The following is a 26186-nucleotide window of genomic DNA, read 5'->3' on the forward strand; positions in this document are numbered from 1 at the left end:
ACCAAAGAAAGGAAATAAGAGTTTTGGGTCATGACCGTGGCCTTTTCTCTTTAAGAGCTGTCAATCATGCTAAATTGTGAGCACAGGAAGGGCTGCCCCAAGCACAGATGGAATACTAGATGTTAGTATTTCTGAAAACTTGACCCTCCTTCCCTTTCTTCTTCACTCCAAATCTCTTAGTGTTGCTATGTTACCTCTCTTTCAAATCCAACTATAGTCCTCCAAAATTTATTAAAATGCACTTGCTCTCAGTTAGCTGATGAGATTATTTAAATCATGCTAGGTATCAATATATCAATGACTATCTGGAAACAACTTGACCTGAATAAGGGTCGTATCTTTAGTTCAAAGGGATGACAAACTTCGGGAGCTTCAAAGCAATGAGGAAGACATTATCAGATTTAGGCCTTGTGCATGCCTCTCAAACATTAACCCAGTCAGATCTCTTGGTATATTGGCATAGAGAGCCCAAACTATAAGACGAATCACACAAGAGACAAGGATGGTCATGCAGAATGCTTACCATCATGGTAGACTAGCAACCAAAATCCTAAACAAAATAAAAAACTACCTAAACAAATAGCCTACGGAGCCCTTACAGCCAGTCTCTTGTTTTAAATATGGTAAGAACATTTAACATGAGATCTACCCCCTTAATACACGTTTAAGTGTATAATATCATTAACTCTAGACACAATGTGGTACAGAAGATCTCTAGAATTTACTCATCCTGCATAACTGAAGCTTTATACCTGTTTATACAGCAACTCGCCATTTCCCCCTCTTCTAGTCCCTGGAAACCACCATTCTACTTTCTGCTTCTCTGAGTCTGACTATTGTAGTTACCTCATGGAAGAGGTATCATGGCATATTTGTCCTTCTGTAACTGGTTAATTTCACTTAGCGTAATATCCTCAATTTATCCATGTTGTCACATGTGACAAAATTTCCTTTTTTAAGGCAGAATAATATTCTACTGCGCACGCACGCACACACACACACACACAATTATATTTTCTCTATTCATTTACCATTGATAAACATTTAGGCTGTGTCTACATCTTGGCTATTGTGAATAATGCTGCAATAAACATGGATGTGTAAATGTCTCTTCAAAATTTTGCTGTGAATTCTTTTGCACATATATCCAGAAGTGGAATTGCTGGATCATATAGCAGTTCCATTTTTAATTTTTGAGGAAATTCCATACTGTTTGCCATAGCAGTTGCACTGTATTAAATTCCTACCAACAGAGTACAGAGTTTTAATTATTTCTCTGGATCTCTGCCAACATTCGGTATCTTTTGGTGGTTATTTTTCTTCCTTTGGTTTTTAATAATAGCTTTCCCTAACAGGTGTGATTCGTTCATCATTGTGAATGACTCACTGTGCATTTTACTTGCATTTCCTTGATGATAAATGATGTTGAGCATCTTTTCATATACCTGTTGGTCAACTCTATGTCTTCTTTGGAAAAAATGTCTATTCAAGTCCTTTGCTATTTTTAAATTGGGTTTTTGTTACTGAGTTGTTATAGTTTTTCATGCATTTTTAATATTAACCCCTTATTGCATATATGGTTTGCAAATATTTCTGTCTGTCAAATAAATAAATAAATAAATCTTAAAAAAAAAAATGCCAGTAGGGTTTTGATCAGTATTGCACTGAATCCGTAGATGACTTTGGGTATCATGGACATTTTAACAATATTAAGTCTTCTAATCTAGGAACACAGGATGTCTTCACTAATTTGTATTTTCTTTAATTTCTTTCAGCAATGTCTTACAGTTTTTAATGCACAAGTCTTCACCTCCTTGATTAAGTTCATTCCTATTTTACTCTTATTGATGGTATTTTAAATGAGGTTGTCTTTCCAATTTCCTTTTTGGATAGTCCATTGTTAGTGTACAAAAATGCCTCTGATTTTTATATGTTAATTTTGTATGTTGCAATTTTGCTGATTTTCTTTATTGGTTCTAACAACTTTTTGTGGAGTCTTTAGAGTTTTCTATATATAAGATCAAATCATCTACAAATACAGATGATTTTACTTCTTCCTTTCCAATGTGGATGTGTTTTATTTCCTTTTCGTGCTTAATTGCTCTGGCTAGGACTTTTTTGTTGCTGAGAAGTGGTAAGAGTGGGCATGCCTGTCTTGGTTCTGATTTAAGAGAAAACACATTGAGTCTTTCATCATTAAGTATGATGGTAGGTTTGGTGTTTTTCATATAGGGCCTTTATTATGATGAGGCGATTTCTATTTCTAGTATTTTGAATATTTTTATCATGAAAAAGTGTTAAATCTTGTCAAATGCTTTTCTTCCTCAATTCAGATGATCATGTGATGTTTATCTTTCATTCTGTTAATGCGGTTTATCACAATTTGTGTAGGCTGAACTATCCTTCCTGGCAGGGATAAATCTCACATGGTATGATCTTTTCAACACATGATTAAAGTTGGTTGCTAGTATTTTGTTGAGAATTTTTGCCCCTATACTCATCAGGGATATTGACTTCTCATTTTCTTTGCTTGTAGTTCTTTGGTGTTGGTGTCAGGATCGTACGGACCTCATAAAATGAATTGGGAAGTGGTCCCACTTCCCAATAGTTTTTTGAAAGATTCAAAAATCTTCAATAATCTCTTACTATTAATCTTGCCTAGATCTTTGGCAAAATTCATCAGTGAAACCATCCAGTCCTGATCTTTTCTTTGTTGGGTTTTTGAATACTGCTTCAATCTCTTTACTATTTTTTGTTCTATTCAGATTTTCTTTTTCTTACTGGTTCGGTCTTGGTAGGTTGTATATTCCTAAATATTTATGTTCAAGGTTATCCAATTGTTGGTATATGACTCCTCATAGTGGTCTTTTATGACCCCCCCAACCCCTTCACTGTAGCATCAGTTGTAATTTTTCTTCTTTTGTTTCTGATCTTATTTGAATCTACTTTTTTTCCTAGTCTAGCTAAATGTTTGTCAATTATATCTTTAAAAAAAAATTCAGGCTTTCAGGAAAGATGGCAGAAGAAGAGGATCCTAGGCTCACCTTGTCCCACAGGTACACCTAGATAGCACACACATCACTGTAAATAGCTTAGAAAATGACCCAAAGCCTACCAGAACAGACTCTACACAGTTAAATATAAAAGAAGAAGCCATATTGAAGAGGGTAGCAAGGGTAGAGACATGGTCAGGAACCAAACTGACTCACAAGACTGTCTAAGGGAAGAAAGGATGCCATTGGCACAGAGAGGGGAGAGGAGCATAGCCCACCACAGGCACCCCAGGCATGTCGGAGCCACACTGAGAAGATGAATCCCTATTGGGCTTTGAAACCCAGAGGGGCCTAATTTCACAAGTTCTTATAATCAGTGGAGTATAAAACCTTGAACTTTGAAAACCTGGTAGCTCAGCTCTGGGAGAGCTGGAGGGCAATAGAAAACTGAGTCCCCACACTTAAAGAGGCAGCACAACAAACAGTCCCACTGAGATACAGCATAGAAACACAGTTTGAAAAAAAAAACCTGGGGTATACAAGAAGGAGATTTATTTACTAATCTCAGAGCAGGTGCTGGAGGGGTATGGATCTTTGTAAGATTCTACAAGAACAAAAGAGTTGGTGGGCACCATTTTCCTCTTCAAACCCCTCCCTACCTCCCCAGCCCAATCTAGATACACAGACACCTGCAGGAACCAGCACAGAGCAAACACCCTCTGCCTAGTTTAAAAATAGTGCACCCCAACCTGCATTCTCCTGCAGATGCTCCCCCTCTATCCCAGGCTAGGCAGTGCACCCATCCCCTCCATTCTCCCACAGGCCTGTCCCCCCAAAATATCCTTTGCAGGAGTCCATTCAAAGCAGTGCCACTAGCCTGACAGTGTGCAAGCAGAGCTGACAGGGGCCAACACTGCTCCAAACTGACTCCTTCCCTGGCGAGAGTGAAAGATAACCACACACACTAGCCTGACTGTGACCCTAGCAGTGGATTGGGGGTAGGTACCTGTCTGACTGCAGTTCTTGCTCACAATGAAAGCTTCTCATGGGACAACACAGGAAGAACACCCTGAAGTTTGGTGTTACTCCAGCTTTGGCAAAAGCCTGGTCTGATACAAATCAAGCCCAGGGTGGCCTGAGACTGGCCCATTAACAACACAGGAATCAAACTATGCCCACAACAGGCAAGGAGAGCCACTGCAGATGACTGGACTGAAGGCAAATATGGCTCAGTCGTAATAGCAGTGTACACACAGCACACATACGAGACACCCCTGCAAGACCAAGTTCTGGTGAACAGGGGCATGGTACAAAAGAGGTCCACAAGACCTCTTCTTCATAAGGCCACTAATTTCAAGAATAAGAGACATAGCTGACTTTCCTAAAACACAGAAATAGACACTGAGAGTTAGACAAAATGAGGAAATCACAAGACAGCTAAACAAAACAGAGATAAATAATATACCTGTTAGTAAATTTAAAGTAATGGTAACAAAGATATTCAAGGGACTAGAGAAAAGACTGGAGGATCTCAGTGAGACCCTCAACAAAGAGATAGAAAACATAAAAAAGAACAAATCAGAGATGTATAACTCAATAACTGAAGTTTAAAATATTGTAGAAAAAGAATGGATCAGTGACCTGGAGTACAAAGTAGTGGAAAGCAATCTAGTTGAACAGGAGAAAGAAAAATAAATAATAATAAATTAAAATAGATTAAGGGAAAACAATGACATGATCAAGCATAACAACATTCATATTATAGGGATCCCAGAAGAATAAAAGAGAGCAGAGGAGGAAGAAAGATAGATAGATAGATAGGTAGATATATTTGAAGAAATAATAGCTGAAAACTTTTGAAGAAGGAAACACAAATCTAGATTCATCAGGCACAGGAAACCCCAAACAAAATCAACCCAAGCAGATCCACACCAAGACACACAGTAATTGGGTGCCTGGGTGGCTCAGTGGGTTAAGCCGCTGCCTTCGGCTCAGGTCATGATCTCAGGGTCCTGGGATTGAGGCCCGCATCGGGCTCTCTGCTTAGCAGGGAGCCTGCTTCCTCCTCTCTCTCTGCCTGCCTCTCTGCTTGCTTGTGATCTCTCTCTGTCAAATAAATAAATAAAATCTTTAAAAAAAAAAAAAAAGACACACAGTAATTAACATGGCAAAAAATATAAATAAATAAAATCTTTTTTAAAAAATGGCAAAAAGTAGTGACAAAGAGAGAATTTTAAAAACATCAAAAGAAATAGCCGCATACAAGGGAAGCGCCATAAGGCTATCAGCTGATGTTTGAGCAGAAAACTTGACAGGCTAGAGGGTGTAGAATGATATGTTCAAAGTGCTGAAAGAAAAAACCTGCAACCAAGAATGTTCTACCCTTCAAGGCTATCACTCAGAATAGAAGGAGAGATAAAGAGTATCCCAGGGGGGAAAGAAAATTAAAGGAATTTATCACTACTAAACCAGCCTGAGAAGAAATGTTAAAGGGGATTCTTTGAGTGGAAAAGAATGACCACAAGCAGGAATAAGAAAAATAGGATGCACTAAAATTATGTATATCTGTAAAAATCAGTCAAGGATTAACACACACAGGTGTCAAGTATGACATCATATGCATAAATTCTGGGGGGAAGGGAGTAAAAATTTAATGCTTTTAGAATGGGTTCAAACTTAACCATCGAATTGCTTTAGACTGCTTATATGCAAAAGACTATATAGATAAACCTAATGGGAACCACAAATCAAAACCTGGTAATAGATATGCAAAAAAATAAAGAGAAAGGAATCCAAGCATATCACTAAAGAAAGTCAGCAAACTATGATAAAAGAGAACAAAAGAAAGAAACAAAACACTACAAAAACTACCATAAAACAAGTAACAATATAGCAATAAATATATGACTATCAACCAATTACTTTGAATGTAAATGGACTAAAAGCTCCAATAAAAAGATATAGGGAGACAGTATGTGTAGAAAATAAGACCCATCTATATGCTGCCTATAGGGGACTCATTTCAGACCTAAAGACACAAGCAGACTGAAAGTGAATGGAGGGAAAGCATTCATCATGCAAATGGATGTAAAAGAAAACCAGAGGAGCAATACTTAGATCAGACAAAATGGATTTTATTTTTTTTTAATTTATTTAAGAGAGAGAGAGAGAGAGAGCAAGAACAGGGGGAAGGGCAGGGGTGAGGGAGAAGCAGACTCCCCACTGAGCAGGAAGCCTGACTCAGGGCTTCATCCTAGTACCCCTGGGATCATGACCTGAGCTGAAGACAGTCACTTAACCAACTGAGCCACCTTGACCCCAGACAAAATGGACTTTAAAACAAAGACTGTAACAAGAGAAAAAGATATTATGTAATCATTATGTAAATTATGTAAATTATGTAAAATTATGTAAATTATGTAAAACAATTTGACAAGAAGATATAATAATTGTAGATATATATGTACCCATCTTGGGAGCACCCAAATACATAAAGCATCTATTAACAGATATAAAATAAATAACTGAAAGCAACACAATAGTAAGAGACTTTAATACTCCACTGACATGGAAGGATAGATCATCCAAACAGAAAAATCAATAAGGAAAAATTGCTTTGAGTGACACATTGGACCAGATGGCTTTAACAGATATATTCAGAACATTTCATCCTAAAACAGTAAAATACACATTCAAGTGCACATAGAACATTCTCCAGAATAGGTCACATAAGAGGCCACAGAACAAGCCTCAGTAAATTAAAAAAAAAAAATAGGACCTCAAGTTATACCATGCATTTTTCCAGCCATAGCTTTATGAAACTAGAAATCAACAAGTAAAAATCTTGAAAGAACACAAGTACACAAAAGTTAAGTAACATGATACTAAACAATGAGTGGGTCAACAAAGAAATCAAAGAGGAAATGAAAATTATATGGAAACAAATGACAATGGAAACTAATGGTCAAAATCCTTGGGATGCAGCAAAAGCTGATCTAAGAGTGAAGTGTACAGAATACAGATGTACCTTAAGGAGCAAGAAAAATTACAAACAACTTTGTCATACACTTAAAGGAGCTAGAAAAAGAAGAGCAAATCCAAAAACCAGTAGAAGAAAGCAATAATACAGATTAGAGCAAAAATAAATGAAATGGGAAAAACAATAGAACAGATCAATGAAACCAGGAGCTGGTTCTTTGGAAAGAACAAAATCGGTAAGGCTTTAGCCAGACTCATCAATTTTTTTTTTTTAATTTTTTTTTTTTAAGATTTTATTTTATTTATTTGAGAGAGAGAGACAGTGAGAGAGAGCATGAGCAAGGAGAAGGTCAGAGGGAGAAGCAGACTCCCCATGGAGCTGGGAGCCTAATGTGGGACTCAATCCCGAGACTCCAGGATCACGCCCTGAGCCGGAGGCAGTCGTTTAACCAACTGCGCCACCCAGGCGTCCCTAGCCAGACTCATCAAAAAGAGAGAAAGAGGACTCAAACACACAAAATGAGAAATGAAAGAGGAGAAATAACAACATAGAAATACAAAGGATTTTAAGAGAATACTATAAAAAATTATATGCCAACAAATTGGACAAACTAAAAGAAATGGATAAATTCCTAGAAATATAAAACCCCCAAAACTGAATCAGAAAGAACTAGAAAATTTGAACATACCAGTTACCAGCAATGTAATTGTATCTATAATCATAATCATAATAAAACTCCCAACAACCAAAAGTCCAGGATCATATGGCTTCATAAGTGAATTTTACTGAACATTTAAAGAAGAGTTCTTACTAGGTATTTATTTATCCAAAGTATACAAAAATGCTGATTTGAAGGGGCACATGAACCCCAAAATTTATAGCAGCATTATCAATAATAGCCAAATTATGGAAAGAGGCCAAATGTCCATCAACTGATGGATAAAGAAGATGAGGTATATACTTATAATGGAATATTACTCGTCATCAAAAAGAATAAAATCTTGCCATGTGCAACAACGTGGCTAAAACTAGGATGTATTTTGCTAAGTGAAATAAGTCAGAGAAAGACAAATATATGATTTTACTGATATGTGGAATTTAACAAACAAAACAGATGAACATAGGGGAAGGGAAGGGAAAATGAAATAAGATAAAAACAGAGAGGGGGCAAAACATAAAAGACTCTTAAATATAGCAAACTGAGGGTTGCTGGAAGGGAAGTGGGTGATAGGAAGTGGGCGATGGGAATTAGGGAGGACACTTGTTCCTATGAGCACTGGGTGTTATATGTAAGTGATTAATCACTGAATTCTACTAAATTCTACTCTTGAAACCAACACTACACTATATGTTAACTAATTTAAACTTAAATTTAAAAAAACAAAAATAAAGAAGAGTTGATGCCTATTCTTCTCAAACTATTTTTTAAAAAGTAAAAGAGAAAGGAAAGTTTCTAAATTCATTCTATGTGGCCAGGATTAGCTGATACCAAAAACAGATAAAGATACCATCAAAAACAAAACAAAACAAAACAAAACTACAAGCCAATATCTCTGATGAGCATAGATGCAAAAATCCTCAACCAAAATACTATCAAACAAACTTCAGTAATACATTAAGTCATTCACCATGATTGAGTCAGATTTATTCCTGGCATGCAAGAATGATTGAATATTCACCAATCAACATGACACATAACATCAATGAGAGAAAGGATACAAACTATATGATCATTTCAATAGATGCAGAAAAAGCATTTGTCAAAGTACAACATCCATTCACGACACAAACCTTCAACAAAGTAGGTTTAGAGGGAACATATTTCAACTAATAAAGGCCATTTTGAAAAGGCCACTGGTAACATCATATTCAATGGTGAAAAACAGAGTTTTCCCCCTAAGATCAGGAATAAGTGAAGGATGTCCACTCTTACCACTTCTATTCAACATAGTACCCGAAGTCCTAGTCACAGCAATTAGGGAAAAAAAAAAAAAAAAGAAAGAAAGAAAGAAAGAAAGAAAAAGAAATAAAGGGCTCCAAATTGATAAAGAAATAAAACTATCACTATTTGTAGATGATATGGTACTATATATAAAAAACTCTAGAGACTCCACCAATGAATTCAGTAAAGTTACAGAATATAAAATCAGGGCTGCCTGGATGGTTCAGAGGGTTAAAGCCTCTGCCTTCAGCTCAAGACACGATCCCAGCATCCTGGGATCGAGCCCCGCATTGGGCTCTCTGCTCAGCAGGGAGCCTGTTTCCCTTCCTCTCTCTGCCTGCCTCTCCACCTACTTGTGATCTTTGTCAAATAAACAAATAAAATCTTTAAAAAAAAGAATATAAAATCAATACACAGAAATTGTCTGTGTTTCTATATACTAATAATGTAACAGAAAGAGAAATCAAGAAAACAATCTTGGGACACCTGGATGGCTCAGTGGGTTAAGCCTCTGCCTTCGGCTCAGATCATGATCTCAGTCCTGGGATCGAGCCCCGCACCCGGCTCTGTGAGCACAGAGAGCCTGCTTCCCCCTCCCCCTCTGCCTGCCTCTCCGCCTACTCGTGATCTCTCTCTGTGTCAAATGAATAAATTAAAAAAAAAAAAAATCTTTAAAAAAAAAAAGAAAAAAAATCTCATTTATAATTGCACCAAAAATAACAAAGTACCTAAGAATAAACATAACAAAGGTGAAAGAACTTTACATTGAAAACTATAAAACACTGTTGAAAGAAACTGAGGACAACACAAACAAATGGAAAGAAAGCCCATGCTCATGGATTAGGAGAACAAATATTGTTAAAATGTCCATGTTACCCAAAGAAATCTACAGATTTAATAAAATCTCTACCAAAATACCAGAAGTATTTTTCATATAACTAGAACAAATAACCCTAAAGTATATAAGAAACCACAAAAGACACTAAATAGCAAAATAAATCCTGAAAAATAGGAGCAAAACTAGTGGGATCACAATCCCAGATTTCAACATATATTACAAAGCTGTAGTAATCCAAACAGTATGGTGTCAGCACAAAAAGAAAGACACATCAATAGAACAGAATATAGAGCCCAGAAAAAAAAACCCACGCTTATACAGTCAATTAATCTATGACGAAGGAGGCAAGAATATGCAACAGGAGAACCAGTTTCTTTAACAAATGGTGTTGGAGAACACTGGTGTTAGACAGCTACATGCAAAAGAATGAAACTATGGAGCACCTGGGTGGCTCAGTTGGTTAAGTGACTGACTTGATTTTGGCTTAGGTCATGATCTCAGAGTTGTGGGAACAAACCCTGCGTTGGGCTCTGTGCTCAGCAAAGAGCCTGCTTGTCCCTCTCCAGCTGCTCTCCCCACCACTTGTGCTCTTTCTCATGAATGAATGACTGAATGAATGAATAAATGAATGAAACAAACTGGACCACTTTCTTACACTGCACAAAAATAAACTCAAAATGGATTCAAGACCTAAGTGTGAGACTTATCCCATACATCCCAGAAGATAGCACAGGAAACAACTTCTCTGATATCAGGCACAGCAATATTTTTCTAGATCTGTCTCCTGAGGCAAGGGAAATAAAAGCAAAAATAAACTTTTGGGAGTATATCAAAATTAAAACCTGCACAACAAAGAAAAATAATCAACAAAACTAAAAGACAAATTATGGAACTGGAAAGATCTGCAAATGACATATCCAATAAAGGGGTAGTATCCAAAATATATAAGGAACTTATAGTGCTCACTTTGGCAACACATACACAAAATATATAAAGAACTTATAAAACACTCCAAAACAAATAATCCAATTAAAAATGGGCAGAAGACATGAACAAACATCTCTCCAAAGACATACAGATGGCCAACAGATGCATGACAAGATGCTCAACATCACTCATCATCAGAAAGATGTAAATCTAAGCCACAGTGAGATACCACTTCACATCTGTCAAAATAGTTAAAATAAAAAACACAAGAAACAAGAAATGTTGGCAAGAATGTGGAGAAAAAAGAATCCTTGTGCATTGTTGGTAAGAATGCAGCCACTGTGGAAAATAGGATGGAGATTCCACAAAATGTTAAAAATATAATTACTATATGATCCAATAATTCCACTACTGGGTATTTACACAAAGAATACAAGAATGTTAATTTCAAAAGATACATGCACCCCTGTGCTTATTGTAGCATTATTGACTATAGCCAAATTATGGAAGCAACCTAAGTATCCACTGATTGATGAATGGATAAAGATGATGTGGTATAATATGTGTAAGAGTGTGTGTGCACATGTGTGTCTGATGGAATATTACTCAGCCATAAAAAATAAAATCTCACCATTTGCAATATCATGGATGGATCTACATGGTGTAAGGCTAAAGGGACAGAGATCCATCAGAGAAAAACAAATGCCACTTATATATGGAATTTATGAAACAAAACAAATGAACAAAGGAAAAAGAGACAAACACCCCCCCAAATATTCTTAAATATGGAGAACTAATGATTACCAGGGGTGAGTGGAGGGATGGGTGAAATAGGTAGAGAGATTACAAACACACACATCATGGTGAGAACTGAGAAATAAATAGAATTATTGAATCACTATATTGTACACCCAAAGCTAATATAACTTTTGTTAACTATAGTGGAATTAAAATTATAAAGATATATAATGGTTAATAATATGTTAAACAAATAAAATTTTCTAATTTAAAAAACCAACTTAATTTTACTGATTTTTTTTCTATTCTTTACTTATTTCTCCTTTACTCTATTATTTCCTTCTGTGTGCTAATTTTGCAATTAGTTTGTTCTTTTTCTGATTTCTTGAGCTACAATGTTGGTTTGTTAATTAAAGATCTTCCTTCTTTTTGATGTAGGCATTTGTCACTGTTAACTTCTCTCTCAGTGTTGCTCTTGCTGCACGCCATGGGTTTTGGTATGTTGCTCTCAGTTTTGTCTCAGAATACTTTCTAATTTCCCTTTTAATTTCTTCTCTATGGTTTTTCAGCAGTGTGTTGTTTAATTTCTAAGTATTTGTGAATTTTCCAGTTTTCCATCTGCTATTGATTTCTAGTTCTATTCCATTGTGGTTAAAAAAAATACTTAGTATTATTTCCATCTTTTAAATTTGTTAAAACTTGTTTTGTTACCTAACATATGATCCTGGAGTATGTTCCATGTGCACTTGAGAAAAATGTATGTTCTGTAGTTACAAGGTAGAATGTTCTGTATGTGTCTATTAGGTCCATCTGGTCTACAGTGTTCCAGTGTATTGTTTCCTTATTGACCTTATGTCTCAATGTTCTATCCGTTATTGAAAGTCATATACTGAAGTCTCCTACTATTATATTGCTATTTCTTCCTTCTATTCTGTCAGTGTATGCTTTATATATTTAGGTACTCTGATATTGAGTGCCTAAGTATTTATAATCATATCTTCCTCGTGAACTGGTCCTTTTATCCCTGTATAATGTCCTTTTGTCTCTTGTGACAATTTTTTTTTAAAGATTTTATTTATTTATTTGACAGAGAGAGATCACAAGCAGACGGAGAGACAGGCAGAGAGGGAGATACAGGGAAGCAGGCTCCCTGCTGAGCAGAGCGCCCGATGTGGGACTCGACCCCAGGACCCCGAGATCATGACCTGAGCTGAAGGCAGCGGCTTAACCCACTGAGCCACCCAGGCGCCCCTCTTGTGACAATTTTTTATTTGAAGTCTATTTTCTCTGATATAGGTATACCCACCCTGACTCTCTTTTGGTTAGGATTTGCCTGGAACAGCTTTTGGCCTCCCTTCACTTTCAGCCTATGCATGTCCTTAACTCTGAAGTGAGTCTCTTGTAGACAGCATATAGTTGGTTCTTGTTTTTTAATCCATTGAGCCATTCTATGTCTTTTGATTAGAAAGTTTTATCTATTTACATTTAAAGTAATTGATAGAGAGGGATTTACCATGGCCATTTTTTTCATTGTTTTCTGTCTGTTCTGTTGTCCTTTTGTTTCTATTTCCACCCTTCTTGTTTTCTTCCATGTTTCTTTTAATTAACATTTTTGACTCATTTTTCTTTTGTGTATTTCTATATAGATTTTCTTCATGGTTACCATGGGGCTTATATAAAACTTAAGTCTATTTTAAAGCTGATAACAATTTAACTTCAATCACATACAATAGCTACACTTTTACTTCTCTATTCCTTCCACTTTGTTATTGATATCACAATTTACAACTTGGTATATAGTGTATCTTAACATATTTTTATAATAAACATATAATTTTTAAACTTTTATCCTAAATTAAAAGTGATTTGCCCACCACTCTTTTTTTTTTTTTCAATCAATGAATATTTATTATCTCATTTTGTTTCTGGGTTGTCAGGAATCCAGAAGTGACTTGCTGGGAGGTTCTGACCAGGGTGTCTCATGCCCATCACTCTTACAGTATTACAGTATTCTGTATTTATCTATATATTTACCTTCACTAGCAAATTTTATACTTTAATATGTTTTCGTACTGTTGTTTAAAACCCTTTTGTTTCAACTTGAACTTCCTTTAGCAATTCTACTAAGGCAGGTCTAGTGGTAGTGAACTCTTTCAGCCTTTGCTTATATGGGAAAGTCTTTATATCACCATGATTTTCAAGAGACAGTTTGCTGAAAATAGTGTTCTTGGTTGGTAGTCTTTTGCTTTTAAGACTTTGAATGTATCATCCCACTTTCTCATGAATTACAAGGTTTCTGCTGAGAAATCCACTGATAATCTCATGGTCCTTCCCTTGTATACCACAAAATTTCTCTTGCTGTTTTCAAAATTCTTCATTTTTTACTTTTTATCTTTTTTAAGGTTTTATTTGTTTGAAAGTAAGAAAGCTACAGAGAGAACACGAGCCAGGGGCAAGTGCTCACCTATTACACCGGTTCACCTAGGCTGTTGAAATAGCTGCAGGATGCCTGGGTGGCTCAGTGGGTTAAGGGTTTGCCTTCAGTTCTGGTCAGGATTCCAAGGTCCTGGGATTGAACCCCACATCACACAGGGCTCCCTGCTCAGTGGGGAGCCTCTTTCTCCCTCTGCCTGCTTCTCCTCCTGCCTGCTACTCCTCCTGCTTGTGCTCTTCTCTATCAAATAAATAAAATCTTAAAAAAAAAAAGTTTCTAACTCAGTGGTTTTTTTTTTTACCATGACCCAGCAAATATTTTATATTTCAACCAGGTACACACACACAGCTGAATATTTTTATGAAATATCACTCTTACTATATGAAATACACTTTGATATTTTATATTTATTTTATTAAAATGACTCATAACCTGGTAAATTGATTTCAAGATCTCTAATTGATCTGTTATTGAAGAAACTCTTTTCACTGGTGTCACTATTTGCACTTTCTCCCTCTATAGACAATCCTCTACCAGCAGCTAGAATAATCTTTCAAAATATGTCATGTTACTTCCCTGTTTACAACCCTTTGATTGCTTCCCATCTACTCAGAATAAAATCCCAATCCTGGGCACCTGGGTGGCTCAGTGGGTTAAGCCTCTGCCTTCGGCTCAGGTCATAATCTCAGGGTCCTCGGATCAAGTCCTGCATCGGGCTCTCTGCTCAGCAGGGAACCTGCTTCCTCCTCTCTCTGCGGGCCTCTCTGCCTACTTGTGATCTCTCTCTGTCAAATAAATAAATATTTTTTTAAAAAATCCCAATCCCTAAGCATGAACTGTGAGGCAGTGACTCTAACACCTACCTATATCTCTAACATCATCCACTACCATTGCCTGGCACTCACTCCACCCCAGCCACGCTGCCCTCTTGCAGCTGCTCAAGTATACCAAATTGCTTAAAGCCTCAGGGCCTTTGTACTTGCTAATTCCTCTGGCTAGAACCCTTCCCAGATCATCTTTTAGCTCCCTCTCTCACTTCATTTATAGGCTTTTCCTGGTCATTTTTCCAAAATTAGCTTTCTGCCCCATCATTCTTGATCTTCTTATCCTCCTTTAATTTTTATATCACTTAACATTCCCTGGCATTATATTATGTACTTATATATTAATTTGTTTACTATTTATGTCCCTTCATAGATACTAGTTTCATGGATGTGGAGATTTTGGTCTAATTTTCTAGTACCTAGGAGGAAAAAAACTGGCAAAGAGCTGGGACTTGAATGTTGCACAAATGACTTTTTTTTTTCTCACTGAGACCTTCAAGAGCAGTTTTTTCTTTCACTGCCTCTCTTTGACTTAACTCAATTCTTCCCATTCCTTAGCACTGGAGCCTATTTATCTTGCAACAAGAATGAAAGCCTTCTCCTTCTCAGCAAACAGCCCCTAAAAGTTTAATAAATATTTCCTACCTCATCTAAATGTAGAATACTTATTCTCATACCCACAAAATATTCCATATATTTAGATATATATAGATATACTTTTTAAGTAGGCTCTACACCCAGCATGGAGTCCTACATGCTGAACTACAGCAAGTAGAAGGAACTCTGAAGAAGGAACTCTCAACTCTACACAGGGCTTGAACTCATGACCCTGAGGTCAAGACCTGAGCTGAGATCAAGAGTTGGACACTTAACCCACTGAGGCACCCAGGGACCCCACTCCACGCATATTCTTATTCCTAGTTAAAACTGATAACTAAATCATTTTGTGTGTAGCCACTAAATGGTTTTGTCTTAAATTATATCTAAAAGGCAGGGGCTTAATAATGCTACAGTGATGAGTGGTATTTTGCCCAATGCCAGGTTCCCAGAATATTTTTAATGAATATTTTATTCAGTTTTAACAAGCAGATGGTGGGGGATTAATAGACGAAAGAACACAGGTTTTGAAGTTGCACAGATCTAGGGCTGCTCCCAGCTGTCACTTAATCTCTCTTGGGTAACCTTGGGTGAGTCACTGAACCTCTCTGGAGATAAAAGTATATCAAATTTTTAGCACTACCTCCAACACAGTGAGGTCTCAACAAATTGTACCTACTGTTACTTAATTGGGTGCTTGTGTGTCTTGTAGAATAATACAGAAGATTCACTTGTTCAGAAATTAGTCTAGTGCAGGCTCCCCTCCAAATAGTTCCTTGTTGCTAACTAGAAGAATTTCAACACTCCCTTTTGTGGAGATGGTATCCATGTAAGGAAGCTGCATATCCACTTAACCCACCTTTACCACTATGGGGAAGTCTAGGCTCCCTGCTTCTTAGGGAAAGCTGAAGATCATGTTTTTGAGAGTTCCTTCTGGTATTAACCTGTCTCTGGTATGCAGGTTTCTTATTGGGGAGGGGGGGATAAAATAGTTTCTTCTGGCTTTCTTCAAGCAACTTTTGTTTCTAACTACATTTTTTTTTTTTAAGATTTTATTTACTTACTTGAGAAAGAAAGTGAGAGAGAATGAGAGAACATGAGGAGGGGGAATGGCAGAGGGAGAAACAGATTCTCTGCTGAGCAGGGAGCCTGGAATGGGACCTGATTCCAGGACTTGACCCTGAGACCCCGGGGTCATGACCTGAGCTGCAGACACTTAACAGACTGAGCCAGCCAGGTGCCCTAATTTTTTTTTTTTTAAATTTAATCAAATTCAATATATACCCAAGCTCATTCACTCACTGAAAAAGCATTACTTAAGCAAATGCTTAGTATGGTCCTAGCAGGTATATAAATAGTGGTCAATAAAAGATAAAATAGCTGTCCTTGTTTAATATGTTGTTTATAGAGTATACAAATTTTAAGAATTTCCCCATAAACATAAAAATTAAGGTTAGAGGAACAGTAAGATAGTAAATTATTTTACATTTAGAATCCTTTATTCTGATTTCTTTTCCTTGAGATTTAATTGACTAGTGCCTAATGCAATATATTATATACTGAGGCAGAAAATGAAGCCCAGTGGGACAGAAGTCAATAGACTCAGCAATAATAATTAATTAATCACTTCATATACTTTCCATTAATAACCTCCAGGTCTTGACCAATTCACTTTATATACTTACACCTCAGTCCTCTGTAAAATAACAAGATTTTACTAAATGATCTCTAAAAGTCCTTTCTTGTTAAAAGAATTCTATATTCTGTAATTCTAACTTCCTTTTTTAGTGAAAATAACTCATTATACAGGGTTTCCAGAAATTTTAAAGTTCAGTATTTGCAATTTTGAATATATAAGTCAATTTCACACTATTTTAGAATTCAAAATTATCAGACAAAATGCCTTCTTTGAAAAAGTATGATGTGAAATCAATGCATACAACTTGGAAAAAGTAAACTGAATGCTTATGGTACAATCACAAATGTGTCATATATATAAAACATTGGTTTTTTACATATAAATGATCATTACCTGGAAAGAAATTCTTCTCTGAAATATAAGTATTCCATCCTGAATCTCTTCAAAATCTCTATTAATTTGACAAATTCTTTATCAAGAGATTCTTTGTGGTTTCCCAAGCTGTTCAGCATTAATATGCAAAGATTTAGTTTCTCCTCCATTATATACTTGAATTCCTGCAAGAAAATCAGAAAAGAAACTCCACTCTTCCACTGTTAAATATAAACAAATGACAGGCAAACAAAATATTATGGTCATCCTGTCTCAATAGTATTCAGGGTTATTAAATCCCCAAATTCTAATTGAACAGAAACCAATTCTCAATTGTCCCAAAATTGACTATTCTTTGACTGATTATCACATTTTAACAAGTACATATTGGGTACTTGTTATGTGCCTAAAACTGACTTTTTTTTAAATATATGTGGTCCCTGACCATTTATTTCATCAATCATCACAATTGATTTAGAATAGGATGAGACAAGGAGGTGCAATAAAAATCAGCTATTTGTTTATTAGCATGTTCAAAAGCAACTTTTAAAAAAGGGCTTGTTAAAGGGCTTGATATTAATATTCCAGAGTTCTCAGAGTTTGCTTCTTGCTTTAGCTTAATGTAGGAAGCTGATGGATGTTAGAGGAAGTCAAGAAGTAGAGGTAAGTAATGGAAAAATAAAAGAAATTTCTTTATCTATGCTTCCTTTATAACAAAAAAATAACTAAGTTCTCATGTTCTGCCAATTTGGGGGATATTGTCAGAATTTCAGGAATAACATTTTTTTGCACAATAATCATTTTATCAAATTTAGAGAATTTTAGTAGGTAAAGGAAAAAATCCAAGCTTAGACTAACAATTTTCACAGGATTCAAATAAAATACTTTATTAAATCCTTTTTATTGTCTCTTTAACACATCACATGTCCTTACTCTCACTTTCTTCCTGACATTCACAGAGACTTTTACCCTCATCTACAGTTGCTGTCACCCTCAAGTTCACACACTTATTATCACCCTCGCCCACACTTATCCTAACCTTCATTCACACGCACTTACCTTTACCCTCCCCCTCTCATTCTTATTCTAACCCACATGCACACACCCACGCTCATCCCCAGACATACCTTCCATAGACATCCACAGACCGAGATAGAAGACTACAATAAAGTCTTAGAAATGGTACTGCATATAATAAGAATTACCTGTGTTAAGAAAGCAGAATAAAGCCGAGGAAAATCACAAAATATGAAACACTTACAGTAAGCTTGTTGTCCCACTTTTCTTTCACAGTAATTTCAGAATCCGTTTCCCACTGTAGAGTGCTACCCATGATGGTTTCAACTTCGGAAACTTCTTCACGCTGAAAAAAATTCCACATGTTCAACTAGGAATTCAGGTGAAAGGCATAGGCCATATATAAGAAGTAATTTAGACCTAAGGTCTATTATATAGACAGTGAAGACACCATACAGAATTCCTTCTCATTTAATGCCACCCCATGACTTTCCTTTATCCCAGGATGTCGCTATGTATAAACGTCCACTCTTGTGGTTCCATATATGCTGAATACATACAGAGAGAATTGTTTTTCAAAACAAAATGTACCCACTTTCATTTCCCTCTCAAATAGTAGGAAACATGCATTTTTGTGGACTTTGCTTCACCCATTAAACTAAATACTACCTTCTGTATGATAGGCACTGTGAAAGGGACTGGAAATACCAACATGAATATGTTCACTGCATTCTCTGACCATGTTGTTTCCAGTCAAAAATCAAAATGGAGTAAGAGGTACTAGCTACTAGCCAGAAAGAAACAGTTTACTAGATACCACGTCTTCTCTGATCCTACAGATTAGCCTATAGGAAAAATAAGCCCAAACAATTCATATCTAATGATCAACCTGACTGAGGTTGAACTGACAGAGCCAGAACTAGAAGTCAAGCTCAAGGTTTTAGGAAAATCTTCTCTTTTCATAGGAGTGATTTGGGTCTCGACAACAGACCATAGATCAGTTATCTGCAGATATTCCTAGCCAGTGACTCGCCACTGTACATATGTTATACAATTCTGGCTTTTGAAGCATAGCTGTGAATTCTACTCCTTTTTATTCAAGTTTTCTCAGTAACAGCATTTCTTGGTCCATCATCATATTCAGAGATGACAAACTGATTAAACTGCACTGTTGGGGTGCCTGGGTGGCTCAGTGGGTTAGGCCTCTGCCTTTGGCTCGGGTCATGATCTCAGCGTCCTGGGATCAAGCCCTGCATCAGGTTATCTGCTCAACAGGGAGCCTGCTCCCCACCCCCTCTCTGCCTGCCTCTCTACCTACTTGTCATCTCTGTCAAACAAATACATAAAATCTTTAAAAAAAAATAAAAAAATACACTTCACTGCCACTCAGTTTCATAATTGTTCTGAAACAATATTAAAATGTCCACAACTCTGTCATTCAAATGAAGAACAGTATTTTTATTTTATGAAAATGACGCTCATGAGTTAATCTAACTGTCCCCATCAAAGAGTTCTAAGAAGACTTACAAAGTCTTCCTACGTTACCAAACAATGGTTTACATTTCCTTTCTAGGGTGGCTTCCACTTAACAATCATTCTTTTATTTTTTTTTAAAGATTGTATTTATTTATTTGACAGACAGAGATCACAAGTAGGCAAAGAGGCAGGCAGAGAGAGAGATGGGGAAGCAGGCTCTGCGCTGAGTGGAGAGCCCAATGGGGGGCTCGATTCCAGAACCCTGGGATCATGACCTGAGCTGAAGGCAGAGGCTTTAATCCACTGAGCCATCCAGGCATCCCACATTTATTCATTCTTAAGGAAAAGCATTTATCCAATAGGTAACGTTTACATATGGGTAGTATAAACTGCTATGGTTTTAATTTTATGAAAATAGGGGAACGTAAAGAAATTCACAGAAAAAACAACTGTTGGGAAGGTGTTCAATAAATCCCACTGATAATAGATGGTTTCTTTGGTCTCTCCCTTCCTTTCATAAAAAACACTCTCAGATGATGTTTACCAAAGGCGATTTCTTATAGTTCTCTCAAAGCATCTGTCTCCTGTCATACTTTAGATATATAACAACAGCACATTTAACTTCCTTTTTGTTGTCTATTGGAAAACATTTATAGACCTCTTATTTCTAGACTCCAATTAGAAGGCAAACTTCCTAATCCATTAATGGGATAAACCTCAGAGCCAGAACTTCGCCAGCTGCTTAACCCCTGTTTAGAAGTTTAGAACTTCACAGGCTGGCATCTTGACATCATTATTATCGCAGAGGACTGCTGTGGCAAATTTGCCATCATTTCACTGAGTCTGGCAGTTTGGCTTGGTTTCAAAAACACAGTAAGATGATGAGTATTTGAAACAGAATGTCAGGAAAGCATAGCCCTCAGCAGAATGTCCAAGACTGCCCGAGACAGCTTTAGATGAAGGCAGCATATGTTGCCCCAGCATGCTTGGCAGGAGAAATTCAAACAGCATTTGCCCCAAAGACATTTTTCCTCTCCTTTCAAGGTCATATCACAGCTGTCAAGAGGAGGACATTCTGACATATCCATCGTCCACAGACATGGAGAGCCCATCAAAATGGCGAAAAGAAAGCAATTTGATAATAAAGCATTTCCTAACATAACAAGCACAAACTGGAAAGCACAAAGGCATGAAAATAAAGTATTTGGGGGGATCCCCAACATTTCATTATCACAAAGGCTTTTGATTATTTCCTCCCGTGCTGTAAAAAACTGGTTTTATCTAACGAAGATTCAAATAATAATTCACTTGCATTTTAAAATTAACCGAAAACATGAAAATTCTATTTTCTGTTTAGAATGCAATAATCAATACTGTTACATTGGGCTACTACAATTACATTTTGGAGTAGAGAGATTTAATATTATTTCTAAGCATCTTTATTTTTGGCAGATACATTTGCTTTGAGAGGTTTAGGAAAATGTTGAAAAATGTTCATGGAGCTCCACTGTAACCTTTTGGACCCCAGGCTGGGGATTAGCACAGGTACTTTCTCTTAAAATCAAGAATATAAAGATTTCTAAAGTCCGGATTCACTGAACACATGATCTTCTTCAACCTTAGTCTTGATCCTCATTATGGTTTTCAGCCATAACTTGAAAAAGATAAAGGTCTTCCCCCCCACCCCACCCCAGGCTAAGAGACCTTGGACTTGGATTCTAGAAATAATCAATAGATTCCTCAAAATGTCACAGGCACTCTTCAACAAGCTTGGGCCTTCACCTAATAGAGAGCTATTACATGTGGTCTCATTGTTTCAAGCTTTCAATTTGATGATAATTACCTACCTCTGCAGACTGGGCAAGAATGAGTTCACAATGTAAAGATTTTTCTTCTTCAGAGATGATTCTATTATACTCTCCACTAATATTCAACTGGATCCCATTTCTTGAAAAAACAAAAGCAACAGTCTAGTCTGGTTAGGTGGGACTGTAAGTCAGCAATCACTAAACACAGTAGGTCCTCATGTGTGCCAAGGTTTGTAGAAGATACTCAGAAAGAGAGAGAAATGACAGAGAGTCTGTCCTCTAGGAGCTACATAGATTAGTGACTGACTCTATGTGGTTGCAAGCAAGTAGGCCATGCCCCCCCCTTTTTTTTTTGAAGACCTGGAGCCAATAATTAAAAATTAAAAAGCTTCATTGAAAATCTAGAGTTCTGGCTTTTCTGTAAAAAATCAGGAGATACAGCTTCACTGGGTCCCTATATATATATATATATTTTTTTTAAAGATTTATTTACTTATTTGAGAGAGTGTGTGAGTGATTGAGCATGCACAAGCAGGGGTGGAGCAGAGGGAGAGGGAAAGAATCTCAAGTAGACTCCCTGCTGAGCTAGAACCCACAACCCCAAGATCATGACCAGATCTGAAATCAAGAGTCACATGCCCAATTGAATGAGCCACCCTGGCCCCCTATACTCTTGATTAGATGGCCTTCATAGGGCTAATTCATTTTTCTCAGTTGTCACTCTCATAAGTATGTGGACATACCCCAGTGATTTTACTCCCTTTAGGATCTGTGTGGCTTCTGTAGATACCTGGGCTAGCATATTTTGCATATTCAAAACCAAACTATTATAAGGTGATGTGTGTTAAGAGATAGGAATAGCATGTCATGCATGCACTCGAGAGGTTTTCTTAATTTCAAGGTAAGAGAAAAGCAAAGGAGAGTCATAGAAAACTTGAGGAGTTCTATTAGAGAAAAGCAGAGAAAATATCACTTATGAAAGTACAAAAGAAAAGAATGTGGCATGTTCAAAGAATCATATATAACTCAGCAGGCCAATAATGTGGGATGGAGATATGAGAGAAGGCTGGTGAGAAGTTGCTCTACTTACATAATAAGCTCCTGTTGCAAATGTTGTAACTCATGAGTCAATTTGTTTTTATCCCCTCGTAAATTCTGCAATCACATACAACATTAGGCTATATATTGTACTTAGTGGGGGATTTACATTTCAACAACCCCACCTTGCAAACTTTGAGATTATTATGGTATACCTCTATAATGGTTCCATATTCTATGATGGTTGACTTAAGTTCTTCTATACTTAAATCCTTCTGAAAAGTAGAAGAGAGAAGAACAAATAAAGGAGTCTACCAAATCACATTATGTAGACTACTAATCAGAGCCACAGAAGAAGTATAAATGCCCAAAGATGGTAAGACCTTCTACCAATATTATTATTTGAAAACCAAGCCAGTCTGTGTTTATGATTAAAAACACACAAAGTATGGAACAGCAAGGCAGCTGTACTTAACTTGTGCCATTAAGCTTGTATTTGTCTGGTTCAATGAAATCAAATTCTGAAGGGTAATTCTTAAGTTCAAGTCAAATTTGTATTTATTATCATGACGCATTTAAGGAAAAAATTTAGTCTACTTGCAAATGAATTATTAAGGCATCCATTTTTATCCAGTTCAAGGGATAATCTGTAATAATCACAGTGTGTAGGTCAATGTCTGACCTATGATTTTATCTCATGACTAGCATGGTACCTGACAAATGGGAAGTGCTCAATCAATACCTTAGGAACGTTGGGCATAAATGCAAAATGGTGGGAAAACCTGAGTTATGGAGGAGGTGAGCAGCCACCACTACCATAATGTCACTGTATGGAGACAAAGAACACTCATGACAAAGAAAGTCAGTACAACATTCAGTAACCTCAACCATGTCCACAATTCATATGACTCCTTTGAAACTTGATGACATTCAGAGAAAGGAAAAGAGAAACATGGCTTTTTATTTACTTCCCTGTCTTGGAATGTGGAAGTTTATTAACTTACACTGTGTCCTTCCTATGTCTCTTAAAGCCACCATAACCAGCATCTCTGTAGCCAGAATATTTTGTTATCACATAGACAATGATCACAGAATATTAAGATAAGGAGAATATTATCTATCTACCTACCTACCTATCAAATCAATCAAACTAGGTAGAAGATAATTGGGGAACACATTCTTTTTTTCCCCTAAGATAAATGACTGCACTTATTTGTGTTATTATGACTTAAAACTACATCACCATACCTAGCCAGTAACTGGTAAATTGGCAGACTGGTATTTATTACATAAATGGATGAACACCACCAGAATTTAGAGAGGATATGTTAAGACTTATCCAAGGTGGAGAAGTCAGTATTCTTCACTCAGAAGAACATTTTTGTGAATGTTCTTATATAAAGGAAAGTCTTGCCACAGGATAGTAGAATCAGGTACTTTAATAGGGGTGAAGTTATTCAAATGCATATCCATTATGATTTAGGGAGAGTTAGAAAATCCAATGGAACTTCATATGAACGAATGGTACCAACCTTCCGCAAGCTTGCATCTTTATTAAGCAAAGTGTTCTCATATGTATGTAACTGCATCTGAAAAGAGATAAATTTAGGGAAGGCCATTGAGACATTGCTTTGGTGAAATATAATGCCACGAAATTATTCCAATACGGAGACATGTTTCTCAAGCACTTTTAAAGGGCACGCATTTCCTACTTTATGAACAACTTCCTCATCAGCCTCCCAACAACCCGAGAGGCCAAGGTTGTTGCCCTCACTTTACCAGTGAGGAAATCAAAGCTCAACACTATTAGGAGACTTGCCCAATGTCACACACAGTAAGGGTCAGACCTGAGGATAGAATATGAATCTTCAGCTCTAGCCAAGTGTTCGTCCCACGATTCTACCATTCATATAACAAGAAGACCAATAGAATATTTTTTTTTTCAAAAATGAAAATATGACGGGATAGGAGCACAGAGTCCATGTGAACATATAAGAAGACTCTTCCTCTTGGATAACAAGTACTGTAGAAACCCACAGATTATCTAGTAATATAACCTAGACTTGCCAAAATCTGATTAGCCAGATTGCAAGAAAAAAAAAAAATACTCTTCCTCTTTAAAAAGCATAGCTTAAAAATGTTCAAGATGGGGGCGCCTGGGTGGCTCAGTGGGTTAAAACCTCTGCCTTCGGCTCAGGTCATGATCCCAGGGTCCTGGGATCGAGCCCCGCATCGGGCTCTCTGCTCATTGGGGAGCCTGCTTCCTCCTCTCTCTCTCTGCCTACTTGTGGTCTCTCTCTCTGTCAAATAAACAAATAAAATCTTTTAAAAAAAAATGTTCAAGATGTGTGTTTTTTTTTTTCTTTAGCAAAGTAAATATTAGAATATATCAGTTTATTCAAACCAAAAACAAGCTTGTTGGCAAAGGTTTCTAAATATTATATATAGGGTGCCTGAGTGGCTCGTAGTTAAGCGTCTGCCTTTGGCTCAGGTCATGATCCCAGGGTCCTAGGATTGAGTCCCACATCGGGCTCCCTGCTCAGCGGGGAGCCTGCTTTTCCCACTCCTACTTTCCCTGCTTGTGTTCCTTCTCTGTCAAATAAATAAATAAAATCTTTTTTAAAATTACATACACACACACACACACACACACATAGTTGAATTGAAAACCTAGACAAATAATCAGCATAGTCAGAAGTAGAACCATCATAAAATCATACATATTTGATGCCCCTTTGTAGTTCTAAAGGTTTTTTCACATAATCATTTCATTTGAGTTTTTACCAAGTTTTGGGATTAGGTAGAAAATATCACAGCCATTTAGTAGATGAGATAATTGAGACTTAGAGAGGTTAACTACTTGTTTGAGGTCATACAGATTTTAAGTAGAGAGGACAGGATTTGAACCGAAGTCGTCTGACTCTTTCTACTACTTGTTCATGGCAGTTGTTTTCCAGAAAGAGTTATTCTTAAAATAAAATTAATTTGAATGCCTAAACTATGAGATATGTAAATATGTCCTAATATATGCATATGTATACACACACATACACATGGAACTTAGGTATCTGCTAGGAAACTTGAAAACTCCACATATGTACATGAAATTTTTTTTTAAAGATTTTATTTATTTATTTGACAGAGAGAGATCACAAGTAGGCAGAGAGGCAGGCAGAGAGTAGAAGAGGAAGCAGGCTCCCTGCTGAGCAGAGAGCCCAATGCGGGACTCCATCCTAGGACCCGGAGATCATGACCCGAGCCGAAGGCAGCAGCCTAACCCACTGAGCCACCCAGGCGCCCCTGTACATGAAATTCAAGTACATCATTTCACACATACACTACAACAAAAAATATTACTCAAAGAAACTATTAGATAATAAGTATGACAAAAATTCCTAAATTTATTAATATTCTTTAGTTTCCTAATAAGAATGTATGGAATATATAATAAAAATATATACTAAATACAGACTTTTTAGATGCAATATGGTTAAAAAATCATTTTCGTAGGCTATCATCCCTTAATTTAATGAAAGATAGATTTTTTCTTCCCCCAATTCTCAT

General features: G+C 36.7%; 1 protein-coding gene across 1 annotated transcript in view; it reads right to left on the minus strand.

Moving 5' to 3' along the window:
• Positions 1-26186, minus strand: part of IRAG2 (inositol 1,4,5-triphosphate receptor associated 2) — a 147712-nt gene that overhangs the window by 47498 nt on the left and 74028 nt on the right. Inside the window, 7 exon segments of the mRNA XM_044226362.1 lie at positions 17305-17468; positions 18545-18646; positions 19337-19488; positions 21620-21723; positions 22675-22739; positions 22838-22897; positions 24155-24211. Of these exon segments, the coding sequence (XP_044082297.1) occupies positions 17305-17468; positions 18545-18646; positions 19337-19488; positions 21620-21723; positions 22675-22739; positions 22838-22897; positions 24155-24211 (704 nt within the window).

Source organism: Neovison vison, chromosome 12 (genome assembly GCF_020171115.1).
Source record: "Neovison vison isolate M4711 chromosome 12, ASM_NN_V1, whole genome shotgun sequence".
NCBI lineage: Eukaryota > Metazoa > Chordata > Mammalia > Carnivora > Mustelidae > Neogale > Neogale vison.